Below are 19,602 nucleotides of genomic sequence, written 5' to 3'. Positions count from 1 at the left end.
CCTGGGCCTCATAGCAGCAAGACCTCAAAAAGAAACAAAGTCTAAATTCCTCATTTATTTTGCTACCTTCTGGGTTCACCATCAGCTCCCTGGGACAGTTTATAGGAGTTGGCTTTGTATGCCGGGGAGGGCAGTTTATGCAATTGCTTTCAAAACGTCGTTATACCACCATATTTCAAACCCTTCGAAATTATTTCAGACCCTTTTAGACTGATCTTCCATGCCGTTTGATAATATGTTATCAAATACAGCATAGATATATTTGAAAGCCTTAAAATTCTCTTTAAAACAAACGACCCAGCATTCGGAAAAGTCACTGAGTGAATTTGGACAAGTCTTTTCATTTTGGGGGCCTGTTTTCTCATCTATAAATATGGGAATGGTCATGTCTCTGTATCACGTGGCATGAAAGATGCAAGATGGGTGACTCTGAAGAGGGTTTTTATTGCTTTCTATTTGGTCCAGACAGGTTCTGAAGAAAAGGTGTGAGGTGTAGCAATTTGTTACTAGTGGGGTGGCTGTCTCTAGTCACTAATGTCTCCATTGACTGCCACTGTGAGCAACTGCTCACTTCCAGCAAGCAGAAGACAGCCCTCCTCCAAGTCATCTGGACCATGAGCCTCCAGACTCACCATGGCAGGGGACAAAGGAGCCTGTAACTGCCTGAACCAGGAAGTAAAATATCACGTCCTCTCTCCATCCATGACCTAGAAGTTTCTATTTAAAAGTTTAAATCTTTAAGTATCAAGGATTATACTAAACAAAACATGATACGTTGATGAATTGTGGAGAGCATTGATAAAATTAAAGCACAGGGTTCATATCCTTAAGATATAAGAGCTTGCATTAATCAATAAAAGTAATAAATGTCCCTCATGAGAGTAGAGATCTTGTCCCTTCTACAGTGTATCCCTAGTGCGTCCCATAGTCTCCAAAAGAATGAATGAATGGGCCTGTGGATCAGGATTGCCAGGCAGTTTACTAAAAAGAGAAACATAGGGGTCTAATTCCCATGTGAATAAAATGCAAATAAAAAGACTATTGAAAATCACTTTCACTCATCAAATTGGCACTTTGGGGAACAATGGCAGTAAGTGCTGTTGGTAAGAATTCAAGGACATAATTAATAAAAAAAAATTTTTAAGATAAAATTAAAGAAAAAAGAGAGAAAGGCACTTTTCAATTAAAAAAAAAAAGAATTCAAGGATACAGGTTCAACTTTTTGGGTTTTGGTTTGATTTGGTTTGGTTTTGGTTTTTTGTTTGTTTGTTTTGGGTTTTTCTGGGTGGGTTGTTTGTTGTTGGTTTTTTGTTTGGTTTGGGTTGGGTTGGGTTGGGTTTTTTTTGTTTGTTTGGTTGGTTGGTTGGTTGGTTTTTTTTGTTTTGTCTTTTTGTTTTTTGGGTTTTTTTTGGGGGGGGTTGGTTTTAGGTTTTTCAAGACAGGGTTTCTTTGTAACAGCCCTGGCTGTCCTAGACTCACTTTGTGGACCAGGCTGGCTTGAACTCACAGAGCTCAACCTGCCTCTGCCTCCAGAATGCTGGCCCAACTAGATTCGACTTTTTACTGCTCAGAGGAATGCACTGTGATGCCCCGCAAGCAATCTGACAGTGCTCAAATATTTGCTTCTGAGGCAAAAACAACTATGCTGAACCAACAGTTCTACTCACAGAAATTTGTCACAGATTTTGCAGAGATGTTCGTGGCCCACTATTTTCAAAATGTTATATATTTTGCCTGCAAGTATATCTGTGTACCACTCACATGTCTTGTGCCCATGAAGAACAGAAGAGGGTTTTAGATGCCCTAAAACAGCAATTACAGACACTTGTAAGGCACCATGTGGGTTCTAGGAATCAAGCCTGGGTCCTGTCCAGGAACAGCCAGTGCTCTTCACTACCAGGCCCCGGTGCTCTACTGTTGAATAAAGTAATTGTAGGCTAGCAGGCTGGCATAATTCTGTTTGCACGTTTTCTTTTCTTTTCTTCCTTCCTTCCTTTTTTTTTTTTTTTTTTTTTTTGTGTGTGTGTGTAAATTTTTGTATTAGTTAATTCTTATTGAGAATAACAACCATCAAGGATAAGTCAGTAGAAATTAATTTACTGACCCCCGATGTCCTTTCCCTAAACTAAACATTGTAGCCATTCAAAAGTGTGTGGTCTCTCTTGGCATTATTTTTTAAGATTTATTTATTTATTTAGTGTGTGTGTGTGTGTGTGTGTGCATGTGCTCGCACGCCCCTGATTGTATATATGTGCAATGTGTACATGCAGGTGCTTGCAGAGCCCAGAAGAAGACATCAGATTCCCTGGAATTCTAACCACCCAGTGTGGGTCCTGGGAGCCAGGCCTGGGTCCTCTACAAGAGCAGTACATGCTTATAAGTACTGAGCTATCTCTCCAGCCCCCTCCTGTGTTTTAACACATTAAATCCAACTCACTGTCTAAATGTTTCTCACCAATGAGGGTAAATAGATGTACCTTAAGACGGTCAGTGACATCTCCCAGTGAGGCCACAGGAGGAATCCTAAAAGGAGACCTGAGTGGTGTATCCTGGAATGGCAGGTCTCAGTGTGTGCTTTGAAGGGTCCTTTCCTTCGTCGGTCTGTGCAGAAACAGAAGCAGAATTTACCCCCACCTTTTTTTTACATGCCTGGTTGCTTGACTCAACCTCTCCTGGCAGGAGCTGTTTGCTTTCCTGCTACATATAACTGATGTGTTTGTTTTCACACAGATCATCGCTTACCAGCCGTATGGAAAATCTGTGGACTGGTGGGCGTACGGCGTGCTGCTGTATGAGATGCTCGCTGGGCAGGTAACGGTTCGCTGCACACTTGTGTTTGTTTGTCGCTGTTGCATGTGGTGTGACTTCCACTCGGCAGAGGTGGTAACGCCAGGAGGACAGCACAGGGTGCCAAATGTTGCTCCAGATCCCTGACCCAGGGAGAAAAGCTCCAAAGAGAAGACTATAATCTCCTGATCATAGAAACTTCAAATGGGAAGCAGCAGTCTGGAGCGTGGACGTGGTAGCCACCCTGGTGTGTCCCCTGCAAACTGATGACAGCGATGGCCACTGAGTTTTTCAGGATCTCAGAACTGGGATTGGGTTATATAGCTCCCTATATTTTTGGTCAACAAAGATCATCTAGCCATTGATTTATGACTTATTTTGAAAGGAAAAATCCAAAGAAACTTGTTGGTAGCCTTCTTCTCTCTGCCCATCTCACCATTGGCAGCGCAGGATCATTTTCACCAAAGTCCAGCGAGGCTGGACTTCCCGTTATGAAAAGGCAAATTAGGTTCCACTTCAAATGAGACTTTTATCTGAGAACTGAGTACACTGCCTAGCGTGACATTTCCCTGTGCTATGGCGTCAATGTCTGAGCCACTGCAATACACCCTGACTGCTTTGATAAGCAACCTTCAGGTCTCAGTGGCTGCTCACACTCTCTATATGGTCCTCTGCAGCTGGCCTAGGTGGCAGACTGAGAGGGTCATTCAAGAATTCGGGGACAGCTTTCTCCTTTCCTTTCTCTCTGCTGTGGCTGAAGGCCTCAGAGTTCTCTGCTGACACACTTCATTTTAGCCAGTGATGAGGAGAGTGAGCGAGCAGTCACAGGGAACGTTTTAGAGCCAGGTGTTAGAGGTGGCCATCACTCCTGCCTATGTGGCACAGGCCACTTGACTCTCCTTGGCTGCAGAGCTATCTGAAAGCTTGGCTGGAGGCAGTAGGCTTGAGGAAGCCTAGAGGGATTTCTGCCTTTATTCCTGTTTTGTCACTTTTCTATTTCTGTGATAAGACATTGTGACCAAAGCAACTTATAAAAGAAAGTGTTTAATTTGGGATTCGCAGTTCCAGAAGGTTGGAAGCCAGGACCGTTATGATGGAAGCATGGTAGCAGACAGGCAGGCACGGTGCTACAGCAGTAGCCGAGAGCTTACATCATTACCTACAAGGAAGAGACAGAGAGAGCTAAATGGGAATGGGGGGATGTGATAGCCCTTGGTGTCACACCTGCCCCTACAAAGCCACTGCTCCCAATCCTTCCCAGATAATTCCGCCCACCGGAGACCAAGTATTCAAACATAGGAGCCTATGGGGGCCATCCTCATCCGGATCACCACAGAGCCCCAACGGCAATTCTGTTGTTGCTTTTGTTTTGTTTTGTTTTGTTTTGTTTTTAATTTCCCAGAACTCTGCGGTAGTGCTGTAGTGCTGGGACCTTGACCTGAAAGGCAAGCACCTTAATAATCAGGAAGGAACGTAAGTGCCCAGGCTAAGCAGCAGACACACATGTTTCTGGGGAGGAAACGCCCACCATTCCGAGATGTTACATTCACTAGCCATAATGTACTTGCACACTGAATGTTTCCTATGTACAGTGAGGACAAACTGGACAGAAATCCTTGCCTTCATGGAACTCACAGCTTAGAGAAGTAGGCAGAGAATAGACCAATTAGACAATGACAATATATGCTAATAATAAACTCAAAGGAAAACGTGTATACCCTTGTGTAAGTGATCAAAGGAAGCCACCAGTGTGGCCAGAGCATTGTAAGATAGAGGAAGCAGAAGATCTCTGACCATGTGAACACAGTTGTCACCTCAAGACTGTTACTCTAGGGCAGGAAGCCTCTCCTTCATGTCTCCATCATCGTGTCATAAATAGCATGTACTTAAATGATTTTTTTAGCTATGGAAAAATACAAACACTTGCCAGTATGCCTCAGTGCTGTTAAGCTTTGCATGGCAAGGAAGAGTGATTTGTTTGCTTGTTTCTGAGCATTCCTCTTAGGTGGAAGGCCTCAGTGCTTTAGCACAGAGAAGCAGGTTACCCAGGCTCACTGTCCGTGGCACACAGATGGGGAAGCATAAGTTGCCTGTGTTGGAAGTCAATTTCCCCTCTTGAAAAACCTGACAACATAATTTGACTGTGAATTACCAGCCACCTGGGAACCCCTGCTGATCGTGTGAGCAACTGTACAGTTTAGTCCCCTCCTTGAGTCTGAGTGTCCGCCTCTCAAGGCCAGAAAATAAGCCCCACCCTCACTGAGTCACATTGTATACACTGACTCCATATTCCAGGAGCATCCATGCCTCAACTCCTTCTCAGCTGACAGAAGGGATTCAGAGCAGCCTGCAGTGATGCCCTCTCTCCTCCTCTACTCTTTCCTCCTCCCCACCTACCTGCCTTTCTTCCTTCCCAGGCTGCATTCCCTAGCGAGGAAGGAGCCCAGGAAGCGAGTCTCCCTTGGGCCTTGTTGAGGGGGACAAAAAGCAGCGTAAGGAATGTGCAGTTTGTTTTGGCTCCAAGTTCGAGGTGCAGCCACAGCAGCAGCTGCTCGAGATAGCTGGCTCACATGGCATCCCAACCAGGAAGCAGAGATAGAGCAATGTTCAGTCCTGGACCTCAGCTCATGCATGGAGTATTGACACCTACATTTAGGGCGGGTCTTCTCACATGAAGTAAACAGTTCTAGAAACTCTGCACAGGCATGTCCAAAGTGTCCATGGTGATTCTGAATGTCATCAGGTTGACCGTATGAACCATCACCGGCCTTGTATGCAGATGCCGAGATGGCATCTAAGCCTTCCAAGGAGGTCTCTCTCACCCTGTTTCTACACCCAGGGCTTCCATACGCCCTGTTCCCCATGCTGCTCCTCAGCCACCCAGCCTGCCTTGCATATATGCCCCCCAAATCTCTAATTTGCAATGAAAAGGGTAATAGTCCTCAAAAATGATCCCTGCGAAGTTTCCAGCATGCTTCCCCTGGCTGCCTGCAAACACCAAGTGCAGTTCCAGTCAGAGCCTCACAAAGTGAAGTGAATTTCTGGTGTCTCTGTGACTCAGCCACGGGTGTCATCAAAATACCCATAGCCCCTCACGGCCACAGGGACTCAGGACAAGAGTAGATGGCTATAGGCACTGAGGAGGAAGACCGATTACGAGCTTGTCTGAGGGGCTAGGCACTACTATATTTGTCTTCCTTAACTATAGAAAGCTGAACATGAGCAGGGAAAGGTGGCTGGTTGCAATTGTATGTGCCTTTGGCTTATCAGCTGTCAGCAGCCAAGTGGGGCCATTAAGTCTGAATAGCCTGAGTCTGTAACCAGTTTCTGAATGGCTTGACAAACATAATTGCTTTGGGGAGGGGGGAGGGCATTAATAGTGCTCGTGTGGCAGCTCCAAGTGTTCACAGTATACGTTTCATAAGGGGACTGGCCCTCTCATCTCTGCAGCATTTGTTTGTTTGTTTGTTTGTTTGTTTGTTTGTTTTTCCATAGCTGTTTATCAGTACTGGATGCTATCTCAGTAATTGGAGCTTCGGCCCAAATGGCTTTTGTGTGTCCCCTCCCTCCTCTTCCTCCTCCTCCTAGGTCCTCAGCAACCTACAAATCAGCGTGGCAGGGCCCTTACCCACTGCCTGCCAGGAAGTGATTCAGGGACCATTTTGTACTGTGGGAGCCATCACCTCATTTATCTGATTAAAGCTCAGAGCTCTGAAGTGGGATGCGGGGTACAACACATTCAGAAAATTGTCTTTACACCAACCTGAGACTTGTTAATGAGGAGCCGAGCTCAGAACACTGTGTCCAGATTTGTAGGCAGTTAAAAATAGCCACAGGGGTAGTAGGGGTAGGAGGCGAGGGACGCAACCTGAACCAGCCACGTGCTAAGTCCAGGCAGCAGATCCCCAGATCTCCCCACACTGTAGAGCTGGCATTACTAGGAAGGAAGATGGATGTGACTATAACCTGTCACCACTGACCTCCCTTCAGCACCAAGGCCTGCGAGTAGGTGATTATCTAGAAGGAGGCCCCTGCCAGGAACTGGGGAGTCCTAGCAAGAACATAAAGATGCTCACAGCCTCTGGTGTGTAATCCCACACCTGGGACATTGTTCCTCAGAAGTAACTCAGAGGGAAGAAGAGGTGGCATGCAGAGATGTTCCACTGGTACTTATTATTAGATCGTGATGCTGGAAGTGATTGCGAATGCGCCCAAGGACCCATGAACTCATCTGAAGAAACCTTGGTGGCTCTCAGGCTCTGAATAGGAATACAGCTGGCTACCAAGAAAAACGTGTTTTCCACAGTCAGAAAATCAGAGAATTCAGATTGTGTCTTATTTGAAAATAATATAAGAAAATCAGAGAATCCACACACACAAAGAAAATTAAGAGGATATTTGTGTGTAGATATGACAGGGAAACTATACCCATGAAATGGCTATAATATAGCTCCTTAAGACCTGAACAATGGAGCCAGTTGGTGGTGGTATATACACCTTTGATTCCAGCACTCCACAGGCAGAGGCGGCCAGATTTCTGAGTTTGAGGCCAGCTGGGTCTACAGAGCGAGTTCTAGGACAGCCGGGAAACCCTGTGTCAAACAAACAAACAAACACCTCATCATTCTGGCTGCCACCAGTAAGAACCGAACAATTACAATGCCAGTTGCCATGCCGCTGTCCTTGGGGGGAAGTCTCGTGGGACGCCACCCCTAGATGAAATTACAGGTGTTAAAAACTGCTGTGAGGGGAGAATTAGTCTGTTCTAGAAATGAGCACCCTAAATGGTTACCTAATCCCAAATGATCAGCCCTAAAATTACTCAGGTAACCAGCAGTAAGTGAACTCAGTAACTTAAATGTATATATTTATTCACATACATACATACATACATACATACCTATGTTTCCAACATTATCTTGAAATCTGTATTAGCCCTGTGTTTGTACACATGTGTGCATACATGTGTGTGCCAGTATTAATATGTATGTGAGGGTTGCCTTTGCATGTGCTTATATATAAGTAAGGAGGCCATAGGTTACCACAGGTGTCTTTCTCAGTTGCTTTTCACCTTATCTTTTGAGGCCAGGCTTCCCAAGTCTATGAGGGAGTCTCCCGTCTCTTCCTCCCAGTGCTGAAATACAGGCAGGCACCACCATTCTCTGATTTTTTTTAATGTATTCTGGGGTCCAAGTTCAAGTTTTCATGCTCGCATGGCATACACTGTACGTACCAACTGAGCCATCTCCCCAGGCCCGTAATAGTTTTAAATAAGGAGTCAATGGTCTACAAAGAATGTAGCCTGTCTTGATTCAAAACCCTAGAATGCTTTACCAGGGGTTGACCAGCTGATGATTGGGAGTGGAGCCTATGCCCTGAGCAGCTCCAACATACCATGCATCCTGCAGAGAGCGTGTCCACCACAGCGCTTCTGGAAGGATGGATGCGGCTCACAGCCCAGATCAGAACTTAGCATGTTTGCTTTCATTGTGAAGAAAAAAAAAAAAAAAAAAAAAAACCCTCCTTGGCCAAAGCTCAGACACTCTTCTGGGTTCCTCATTAGGGAAGATGAGATGTTGTGTGGGGGTTAAGTAGGATGTGCTGAGAGGATGGCCTGTTATGGGGCCAAGAAGATGGGGTGATGGACTGCATTGTAGCTCTTGGCTAGCACAGCCCTACCCCAGCACGGACCATCTGCAGCTGCAGTCCCCCGCTGACCTGCCTTGTGGGTCCCTCTGATGCCATGTTTCATCTACACACCATGCAGGCTTTGCCTGTCCAGCTCTGACTAATTCACAACCGGGCTTTTTTTACTTGTCCTCAGCCACCTGCACACAGCCACCAAATCACAGGTGCTTTTCAAAGCCAGGTGTTTGCGACTGGAAAAGAGGCTCACTATTTACATTTAGAGAGCAAGAGAAAAAAAAAAATTCACCAGCCATCGAAACCTCCATTCCCCCATGTCCAGCCCAAAGGGAGGGCTCTTTATAGAGTTGTCATCTTCCCCTTACAGTATGTGGCTTTCCTACCCTGGCCCACTTCAAAGCCCTCTACCAGGGATGCTCCTGCCATTTTTATGTTAAGCTGAAGGTTGTTGTACCAAAGGGGTATTCAGGGATTTCCCATAAATCCAGTCCTCCTGGGTACATCCCATTAGATCGAGAATGATAGGATACTGTCCTCAGGGTAAAAGATGCAATGGAGAAAATGCTTGAAGGGTACCTTAGGCACAGACAGGTTCCTGGGTCTCCTTACAACCCCTCCCAAGAGCTTCCTCTGCCTCAGTAACAACTGTAAGTATCCTTCCTTGAGCTTCGTCTGGGTACCACTCATCAGACTCAGAACTAGCTAGAAACCCCATCATAAGGACTGCTGTGTATCAGTCATTTGAGTGTGGGCACCAAGCTTGGAAGTAGAGCTAGGATTCTGGCCCAGAGTCATGTGACCTCAGAGCCATGATGGTCCATGGTGTCAGTAGACCAATCCCTTTCTCAGCATGGTGATTGTAAGCCCACTAGAAGAGACAAAGGGCATATCCAGAAGCCAGCCCCTGGCACTGCCACCAAGCAGGCGACATGTCTTGTCAGGTCAGAAGGGCTCCAGCTCCTCTCTGCCCTTGTTCTGAAGTTCCCCATACCTAACGTGAAGGCAGAAAGCATGCTCTGCACCTCCTCCCACACACCCCCAAACCATCTACAACCTGGCTTGTTCATAATTAGATTTTTAGCACATAATTACAAGATTAATGGATTAATTATAATTTATTTGCAAATCACTAAACGCATTACTCCAAAACACTTTCCCTAAAGATGATCTCGGGTTGCCCAGGGCAAGATAATGAAAGAGACAGTTAAAAAAAAAAAAAGGGAAACTCACAACCAGCAGCCTAATTAAAGATAATCCAATCAGCCTCCTCCTTCACCGAGCTAACCTTGCCGACTGTGGTGCACGGGGGAACATGGCCCAGTCTTCTCACAGATCCTCAAGCACCGTGGTAATCCATTACTCCTTCTGTTCTCTGTTTTCCCTTCTTTGTCTGGGACAGCCTCCGTTTGATGGTGAAGATGAGGACGAACTGTTTCAGTCAATAATGGAGCACAATGTGTCCTACCCCAAATCCTTGTCCAAGGAAGCCGTCTCCATCTGCAAGGGAGTGAGTACATCCTGTTTCTTCTCTTGCCGTCAACCAAGACGGCTGGCAGGGAAGACACCCTTTCCACATTCGGTATTGTTTTTGAGACAGGGTCTTGCTATTTAGCTCAGCCAGCCCTGAACTCCCTATGTAGCCCAGGCTGGCCTTGACCTTGCAAACCTCTTGCCTAAACTTCCCAAGTGCTGAGATTACAGCTGTGTACCACTATGCCCGGCTTCCTTTTCCAGCCTTCTAGGAAAGACACTAGAGCTGTCAAGAAATGCACATTGCTGCAACGTCTTTGGTGACATGCAGGGGATATGGGGACAGAACAGACTCAAGTCCCAATATTGTCCAAACATCTTAATCTAACGTCTTATTCTACTGCACTTAAGCTCCCAGTCCATTTCTTAGTGGGAAGTGGGGAGGGGGGAGGGCGAAGGTCACCAGAAGTAATCATAGCTCAGTCAGTAAAGTGCTTGGCGCGTAAGCACAAAGACCTGAGTTCGGTCCCCGCAACCCACCTGAAACAGCCAGACTTTGTGGCATACGCTGTTGAAGCAAAGGCAGGTGGACCCTGAGGCTCAGTGGCCAGCATGCCTAGCTCCAACCCATGAGTTCCAAAGAGGAACAACACCCAGGGTTGGCCCCTACCCACATGCACACGCTCGTGCACCCCCTGTCTCCCACACATGTACATGTACCTACATACGTGCGCAGTCACACAAATAAAGAATTGATTGCAGGCGCTCGGGAAGTGCTAATTCTCACATCTGGCTTCCTAATTAATTCTCCTAGTTAATTCTCACACCTGTGACATAGCTTTCACTCTCTCTCTCTCTCTCTCTCCCTCCCTCCCTCCCCCCCCCCAAGATATACATATTAAAAATGGGTTTAGGCCATCCATGGCCGTATCAATGAATTTTCACAAAATGGATGCATGCAGATAACCGTATCCCAGTCAAAAGACAACCCAGATGCCCTCTCCTCTCACCTCTTATAGTTGCCAGCACCCACCACCCCAAGACAATCAGTATTACTCTCACAGATTGCTCTTGCCTGTCTTGGCCTTTGCACAGATGCAGCATGTGTCCCACACCTGGCTCATCATCTCTCAGCAGTAAATATGGCCGCATTGCTCAGCGTTGCTGGTTCCTTCCTCTACGTTGCTGCATGGATTTTGCTGTGGGGACTTTGGACAGTCACTCCCTGCACTCTAAGCAGTGGGGAGGGCATTGTCTCCACCTTGGCTGCAGGCTGTTGTAAATAGAATTGTTTTGAACCTTCTGGGTCCTTTGAAGGAAATGTTAGCAATTTAACCAGTGGCGGTGAGTGACTTAATTGATCTTTAAGTGGTCACATTTTAAGTCACAAAATTCCTTTTTAAATTTATCAAAAGAGAGTGTACCACACTCAGTCTTTCCTATTTGGTGTGTTTGGTGGTGGAGGCCAAGGTGCCTGTGGCAGCTGAGGACCTGCTACTGTGGAAGAGCCCAGAATTGGCACCTCCCTCTGAGTCTGGCATCAGATACCTTGAAATAAACTACTTTCTGTCTTTGCTGCATTATGTGCTTTCCTAGCCCATAAGCCTGATAATATTTTGGTCTGGGCAATAAAGAGGAATGTGCCACTTGGTACAGCACCTGTGTGATGCTGGCCTGTCGCGCTTTAGCACACATGATGTCTAGTGGCCTCAAGCCTTTTTAAAATCAGGTGTGATATAAATAACATTCCCTCCCTCCTCTCTCACCTGTCTTCCTTCCTTTCTGGCAGTGCTAAGGGATTGAACCTAGGGCTTTATATCCTATAAAGGAAGATCTCTACCACAGTGCCATAGGCCCAGTCCCACCTTCCTCATCTACAAACAGAATGTCAGATTTGAAGAGCATGATGCAGATGCCTGTTTGAATTTTTATTCCATTTTGTCATTGGCTCCAACTGCTTCCTTACTATGAAAATGACTACACAGAGGCCACCCTTGCCATGTCACCTGTGTGTTTCTTGGTGGACTTCCAGAATCCTTCTCAGGCAGCGCTGGGGGGGGGGGCAGAAGGCGCTGGCTCCAGGAGGCTGCTGTCACCCATCTGTGTCTTCATCTCCTTCTCTCCCTAGCTTATGACCAAACACCCCGCCAAGCGGCTGGGCTGCGGGCCTGAGGGAGAGAGGGATGTCAGAGAGCATGCCTTCTTCAGGAGGATCGACTGGGAGAAGCTGGAGAACAGGGAGATTCAACCGCCGTTCAAGCCCAAAGTGGTGAGTCCTGAAAAGCAAGCCAGGAGCCTGAGCTCTGTGGCCCTGATCCTGGGCGTGGCCCTCTCTCCCTTTCTCTGGGAGGTAGGAGGCTAATGACCCTGGCCTTGGTAGAGTGAGAAAAAAATGGCTGTTCAATCACCAGCTCAGGACTGTGCACAGTCCTGGAATCTGATGGCCAGGGTTCCACCGCCTTTACAGAGTGAGGAGAGAGAGAGAGAGAGAGAGAGAGAGAGAGAGAGAGAGAGAGAGAGAGAGAGAGAGAGAGACTCTTACCACTCCTCACCCTCTAAAACATGGCCACAGGACACCCAAGCCACTGACCACCAGATTCTGCTCTGGATTCTGGGGACTCTACCCTGAAGAGCTGTTCTTGCCTAGTCCTTGACAGGCCTCAGGCCTCAAATCTGTCTCCTAGATCTGCCTGCCGCCCCCCCCCCCCCCCCGCCAGCCTCCTCCCCTACATCCTGCTCCCTGGCCATGGGGTCCTGAAGCAACAGCTAAATCTCCACCAGCTTATAGACAGGGTCTGGACACAGGCCCTAGAGTAGCTTCTGTTGGCTTTCTTCAGCTTCTACTATGTGATCCCCACCTTTAAAATTCTATTTAACGCGTTATATAACAGCCCTGTTCCTGGTGCTTCCCAAATATTAGTTCACATAATCCTCACATCCTGTGAGGTGGACATGCCTGTCCCCACTTCGCATTTGAAAAAAACTAAAACACAGAAAGGCTGAATAACTCGCTAGAAGACATAGCTGGCGGGTGCAGGAAGGATGCTCAGGGTCCATCCCTACTACAGAGTCTCGCTGTCTCGGTGTGTTGGTGACAGCCCTGCAGCATCTTCTGCTGGTGAGTGGCAGCCAGTGTGCCCCTTCTCAAGCTTTCTGCCCCTTGAACCAAACTAAACTGAGTGTCTTTAAAACATCAGCCCTTCTCACACCCCTCTGCCGCTCCACAGTGCCCAGGACACCTGCCTACAGATCTTAGCCTCACCGAGCCTCTGCCCAGAGACTGTAAGTCAAACCACCATAGTCCATGGTCAGTGTCAGAAGTCCCCACTCTGTCAGATCAGCCCCGGTAGTCTCTGACCAGCCTGCCTGAGCAGGCCAAGGGGACCCCTGTGGTGGCAGAGTTGCTGAGCAGCAAATTCTGAGATATGCCCTTGTGTCCTCTGCGCCAAGAATAACACTGTCAGTGGCGAGCCCACTGGACTTTATTCTCCTCAGACATTTTTAGCACAGACTGAAGACAAACTGAAATTAATCAGGTCAGTTGACTTCCCCCTGAATCATCGTTTCAAACAGGCGACTGGGTAGGCTGCTCCCGCCAGCATCACCATCCCCACCAGGCCCTGGATTAGGGTGCTCTTAGGAACACCTCTTTTTGGGCCACAAGACCTAGCCACCTGGTCATAAGGCTCAGGGACAGACGAGGTGGCAGTGGCATCTACAGCAGGGCCTGTTTCTCCACCAAGCAACAGAGCCGGTGTGGACCCTGCTTGAAATGACCAAGCACAGAGGAACTGCCAGCCTGTCTCACATTCAGAAAGATGGAGGGTCGCAAAGCCGACAATAAAACACAGCTGCCTCTGGTTACTCTCACCTTTACTTCAGAAAAAAAAATGTTTTTTCAGCCTCCCATTTTTATAGGTAGTTGGCCTTAAACTCATGAGTAGGAAAAAAACTGGGGTGACTCATCTCAGCTGAGAATGTGAGCTGCTTCTCAGGGTCACAGAAAGATCTGGAAGCGTAGTGATTCCTGATATGTGTGCAGTGGGTTTTTTTTTTTTAAACCTTGGTTTTTTTGGGTTTTTTTTTGTTTGTTTGTTGTTTTTTTTTTTGTTTTTTTTACTTCCAACAAGCTACAGTCTGTTTGTTTTAGACTGGGTACCAGTTTTTAAAAAGGAATGAATTGCATTTGTCAGTGAAACAAACAACACTGAGACTCACAGACAGAAGCAGAAAATGTGGACAAAGCTTCTAAAGCTGCAGCTTTTCTGAAGAAAGGCCAGAGGCGGAAGCAAGGCTGCCTGCTCACAGCGAGCATCTCTTGCCCTAGACCTGTGCTCAATGCTCAATGTGGGAAGCCAGAAAGAACTCAGGGACAGACGCCAGAGGAGACGCAGTTAAAGGATGAGCGAGAAGCAAATGGGGTCAGATGGTTTTGGTTTGTGTTCCCCCCCCCCCACACACACACACACACACAAAGCAGAAGAGTCCAGGAAAGGGAGACATGGAGGAATTCCTGGTCACATGCAGGCCAGCAGAGAGCCACCCTTGAGCTCGGCCCCGACCCCAGCCCCCATGCCACAGACAGAGCAGTTGCCTCCTAGTTTCAGGTGAGGAGGGTCATGCAAGGGTCCCTGGGGCGTCACTCTGCCTGCATGGCACGGGTGCTGGTATGGAAATATCACCCCAAGGAGAGTTCAACCTTTGAGAGGTCATTGAGGACAGGGGAGAGCACCTTAGTCAGAGGCACAGGCAGTGGGGGAGAGGGACGCCAGACAAGCTAACGCTGGAATGTGGCTTCCCAGCTTCCTCAGTGACAGTGCTTCACTGCCCCATAGCTAAACCAAACTCAGAGAAGTCTGCAGAAAACAAACAAACAAACAAAAAGGAGCTGAATGTTGCTCTTCTGCAATGGTGAGGCTGCCAGAGCCTCTGACTGCTGTCCATGTCCCCCGATGTCCCCCCAGTGAGTCCGCCTAGGAGAGCCCACGGCCACTCCCATCTCTCAGCAGCCCTTGTAGGCCTAGCTGACGACCTTGTCTTCCTGGTGGGTTTCTAACAAGCACTGGAGACTCCATCTCCCTGAGATCTGCAGGATTAAGGGCCATTAGCTGTCCTTCCATTTGTACAGCTTCCACGGAATTAAGCCAGTGCTTATTGTCAAGTACCAGCTGTGGGGCAGCGAGGCCTCAGTGCCAGCTGGCTGCTTCGGGGCATCTCACTGTGCCTGTAGGTTCAGGAGCCTATCAGTTTTGGGGTTTGGTTTTGTTGTTGTTGTTGTTGTTGTTGTTGTTGTTTTTGGTTGGATTGGGTCTTTTTGTTGTTTTTCTACCTCTTAACTCTTAATCCTGTGAAGAAAGATGATTCCAGAATCACCGGCCCCGGGCTAGGAGGGGATAAACATTACATAGCATGGTAGACATAGAGCTTTCCTTGCTGTACAGTCCAAAATTGTCTTTTATCACTTAAGTGACACTTAGGTACATTAACCTTTAGACCAACGTGTCATGACAAATGTGAGGTGTCACAGCAAAAGACCCTTTATGGCATGCTCCACCAGGGAGTTCTATACAGGACCCTCCACCTCCCACTGACATCAAAATCAAGAGCTGCGGGGCTTCTGTGGCCCGCCTTCTGTGTGCACTCACTCATACAAGAAAGCAACGAGACAAGAGTGGTAGGAACTGGAGCATCAGGAGTGAGGGAGATATCTGTCCTGCAGTGACCAATGGTGAGAAAGCCAGTCCTCTGCAGAGTCACGTCTGTCCCCCACAGGCCACCACGTGCCACTTATAAAGCCAAGACTGTCCCTAGGGTAGGCGCTCCTGTGTTAATTTGTTTTAAAGCTAAGATAAAACCAGTCAGGTAAGCTGTGCCGACACAGAGGTGAAACCACCAGACAGGAAACACCAGCCATGCTGTGGCCAGTGCGTCCCACAGCCAACCCGAGCTGTTGAAAGAAAGTTCTGTCTGTATTCTGAAGACTCTGTGGAAGAAGATGCTGTTTTTAAAAGGCAGGTCACCTCTGAAAAGGTCCGTCTTCAGTCACAAAAGCAACAAAAGCTCCTGTGGCGCATCAAGCAGGAGAGGACATACAACACCAAGGGAAGGACAGTTCTCTTTCTGCTTGGCCTGGGAAGGGAACGGCTGTACATGCCAACACACCGCAGGGGTATTTCTCATGGTGTGTTAGTGGCCAGGAGCAGTCTTCATTTTCCCCTCCTGAAATCCATGCCAGTGTATACAGATCCAGCAAGCATAGAGTTAATTGATTCCCCCCCCACCCCACCCCCGGTTTTGAATTCTATCCATTGGCACAAAAAGTACAATTGCTCCTTCCCAGACAACCCAGAAATAGCCACTGTACCGGAAGGGATATTAGAGGTGGATGTTAATCTGTAAAGCCAACACCAAGAACTAAATACTCCTGAATCCATAGGGAGGCGAAGCATTTTATTTTTTTAATGGGCCAATATCTTAGAGACAGCGTTTCTTGGGAAATCATTGTAGTTACTTTATCAAAAGGAGGTAGGAAAAACCAGAATAACTTTCACTGGGGCATTGTCATCCTTAAAGTAAGCACCAAAGACAGTAAGACCAGGAGGCATAGGCGTAAGTGTCACTGTGATGAGCAGACATGATCATGACTCCTTCTCCCACCCCACCGCCATGAAGGGAGCCAGCTATAGGGATACTTAACGCAGCCCCCCTCCCCCGTCTGCCAAGTGACATCATTAGCTTATTTAAAGAATATGGTGATGGTTTGGGGTTGCCAGTTGTTTTATTTTTGATTTTGTTTTTGTTGTTTTGTTTTTTTGAAAAAAATTCTCAGACTTGTGAAAGAGTCGAGCAGCTGGGCATGGTGGCAGCACTCCATTAATACCAGTACTCGAGAGGTAGAGATAGTGGGGTTATGAATGGGAAAGACACTCTGAGCTACATAGTGAGATCCTGTCTCAGAAAGCCAAAGGCTAGTGTGTGCCTGGCATGCGTAAGGCCCTGGGTTCAACCCCAGCACTGCAAAGAAAAAAAAAATGGCAGGGCGATAGTATAGAGACCATCTACATCTCCACTGCATAGATCCCCTAAGTGCTTTACATGCTTGCTTTGTTCTGTTTTCCATTTGTTCTCTGAACACATGCACTCACACGCACGCGCGCACACACATACAGACACACACACACGTTTTCCTGAACCACTTGAGATTAAGCTGCTGACGCAATGCTTTTTTAAAACATAAATAAGGCCGTATAGCACAGTGTTCTTTTATAAAGAGTCTGCAAAGGTCCTTGCACAGCGCAGCAGCTACCCAGGTGAAAAAGAAGGTCTGCAGAGACCGTCGGACTGAGATAACGCCTCTGGCACATCTAATCAGTCCTCTCGAGTGGCAAGCAGATTCATTTTCCTGGTCTTTCCATTGAGCCAGTAACAGGGATGCTAATTAAAGCTGAGATTCTCAAGACTCGAGGTGCCTTGATGACAATTTAAAAACACTAGCCATCCTTGGAGACAGAAGAAGTCGCATCATGGTGCATCTGGGTTTGACTTAAGCCTTTAAATCATTCTCCATCAGCAGTTTTCTGGTGAATTAGAAGAAAACAGTATCTCTTTTTCTTTAACACTTAACCTCCCAAGTCTTTTTCTGCTTGTAAGTGAACTGTAAGCCTTAGAGCTTTGGTGGTTAAGGATATTGTACCTACAGACCCTGTCTGCCTCAAGTTGACATGTTCACACTGTCCAACGGTCAAGTGCCAACAATGATGCTCACTATACTGCTCTTGAAAAGAGAGCCGTAAAACCTCTAGATCCAACCACTAGTACAAAGAAGGGCCAAACGGAGTGCACGCTCTTATCCCATAGAAAATAATACTCGGTAAGATGGAACCATCACCCTTATATATCCATGGGCTTTTGTACCTTCAAGAATATGCTCATCGAAAAACCCAGGTGTGGTAGCACACAACCATCATCCCAGACAAGCAGATGCTGAGGCATGACAGCTGAGATCATCCTCTGGCCTAAATGAGCACACACGTATAATGCTCATTCACCTGCATATACAAGCACACACACACACACATACACACATACACATACACACACATATATACACACACACACACACAAACGCACTCACATTTTGTTTTGTTTTGTTTTGTTTTGATAAAGCGTTTCTCTATGTAGCCCTGGTTGTTCTGGAACTTGCTGTGCATACTAGGCAGGCCTCCTTGAACTCAGATATCTAGCCACCTCTACCTCCCGAGTGCTGGGATTAAAGGTGTGTGCCACGATGCTTGACGAAGAATGCACTCATTTATGTGGGCCTCCATCCTGTATCTGTCAGCAGACTCACCCATAAAATTAGACTCCCTCCAAACAGCATTTGTCCTCCCCATGACAATGTTCTAAGGCAATAGTCGAGCTGAGTATGTCTAATAATGTCCAAAAACACCCAAAGCTTATTGGTTTTTAATTATCTAGTCCCTCACCCCAGGGAATATTGGCCAGAACCAGTGGAAGCCTGGATCTCCTTCAGGCAATTATTGCCATACGACCCATTCTTGGTCAAATCATCAGCCAAGCAATAAGAATAGAAAAGGAAAGATGGTCTCTCCCCCATCTTTACCTTCTAGTCCCACCATTCATGATCTTTTCCATAACCTTCCAGAAATTTGTATTCATGTGCAAACCTGTACATAAAGGAGACAGTACTGGCATCTCGCATCTCACACCTTTCACATAGCAATGTACCACAGAGGTTCGCAGGCTCATGGCATTCTTCACGCTGCCGTTCCTGTTTCTCGACATCTCCAATTCCTCTCCTCTGTCCGTTCTTGTTCTCCAGACTTTCTGTACCAAAATGCACTGGCTTCAGTGGGCATCCAGGCCTTCGGTGAGCACATCTCCAGAACCTTGAGTGACTAAGCAAACTAACCTCACTTTTCCACCATTAACCGTGTGCCGTTGCCTTGCCCCCATCCTGCATCGGGACCTCCCCTGAGCATGCTGACCTTCATGGAAAGGGCAGAGCAGTAGACAGAGGCCCTCCCCCAGGGGCATCTGTACAGTTGACCTGACCTCCCGTGAAGCGTAGAGCAGATTCCACCAGCCCGTGTCTGCCACTGGCTATTTAACTCACACAAAGAGACACGAGGAACAGTGCAGAGATGGGGTGCTGTTCTCACAAATGCTCACACTGTACAGTACAGTACTGTAGTCTCCCCGGAACAGAGACGTCAATATAGGTAAGCGTTCTCCTGATGCCAAGGATGTATCTAGAAGCTGTAAGAGGCCCTCCCCAGACTCCTACCTTTCTTTTTATTTCTGCGCTTTCGCAACTAACCTCTATGCTTCATTTGCTCTGAACCCCACCTACCCTTCTGGGAGTTGTGTAGTTTTGCTTCCTAACAGTCATGATTCTGTAACCACTCGTGTTCCCGTGCCAGTGACCGTGGAGTTACATATGGCATTCCTGAGACATCATAGAGTTTAGACCAGTGCATGTACTGCATGCACATGCTCAGTGCCTCTCAGGGGTAAGAATCACAGGCAGGAAGCCATGCCCTGCAGCACGGCTCAGTCTCCTCCCTCTGCCCTTGCACAGAACACCAGGGCTTGAAAGGCTGCTTGCCACACAGGACGGGGGTACAGAACACTGTGACCGAGCTTCCACCTAGAGTCTGCATCATTCTATGCTCTGTA

The 19,602-nt window shown here is 47.3% G+C and overlaps 1 protein-coding gene across 1 annotated transcript in view; it reads left to right on the top strand.

Moving 5' to 3' along the window:
- The window catches only part of Prkca (protein kinase C alpha), a 392,514-nt gene that overhangs the window by 366,765 nt on the left and 6,147 nt on the right, over positions 1-19,602 (top strand). Inside the window, exons 14-16 of the mRNA XM_051158935.1 lie at positions 2,731-2,811; positions 9,833-9,940; positions 12,032-12,172. Of these exons, the coding sequence (XP_051014892.1) occupies positions 2,731-2,811; positions 9,833-9,940; positions 12,032-12,172 (330 nt within the window). The remainder of the gene's footprint in view (positions 1-2,730; positions 2,812-9,832; positions 9,941-12,031; positions 12,173-19,602) is intronic.

This window comes from Acomys russatus, chromosome 16 (assembly GCF_903995435.1).
Source record: "Acomys russatus chromosome 16, mAcoRus1.1, whole genome shotgun sequence".
NCBI lineage: Eukaryota > Metazoa > Chordata > Mammalia > Rodentia > Muridae > Acomys > Acomys russatus.
Note: the sequence above shows the minus strand (reverse complement) of the source record. Positions and strands in the feature narration are given on the sequence as shown.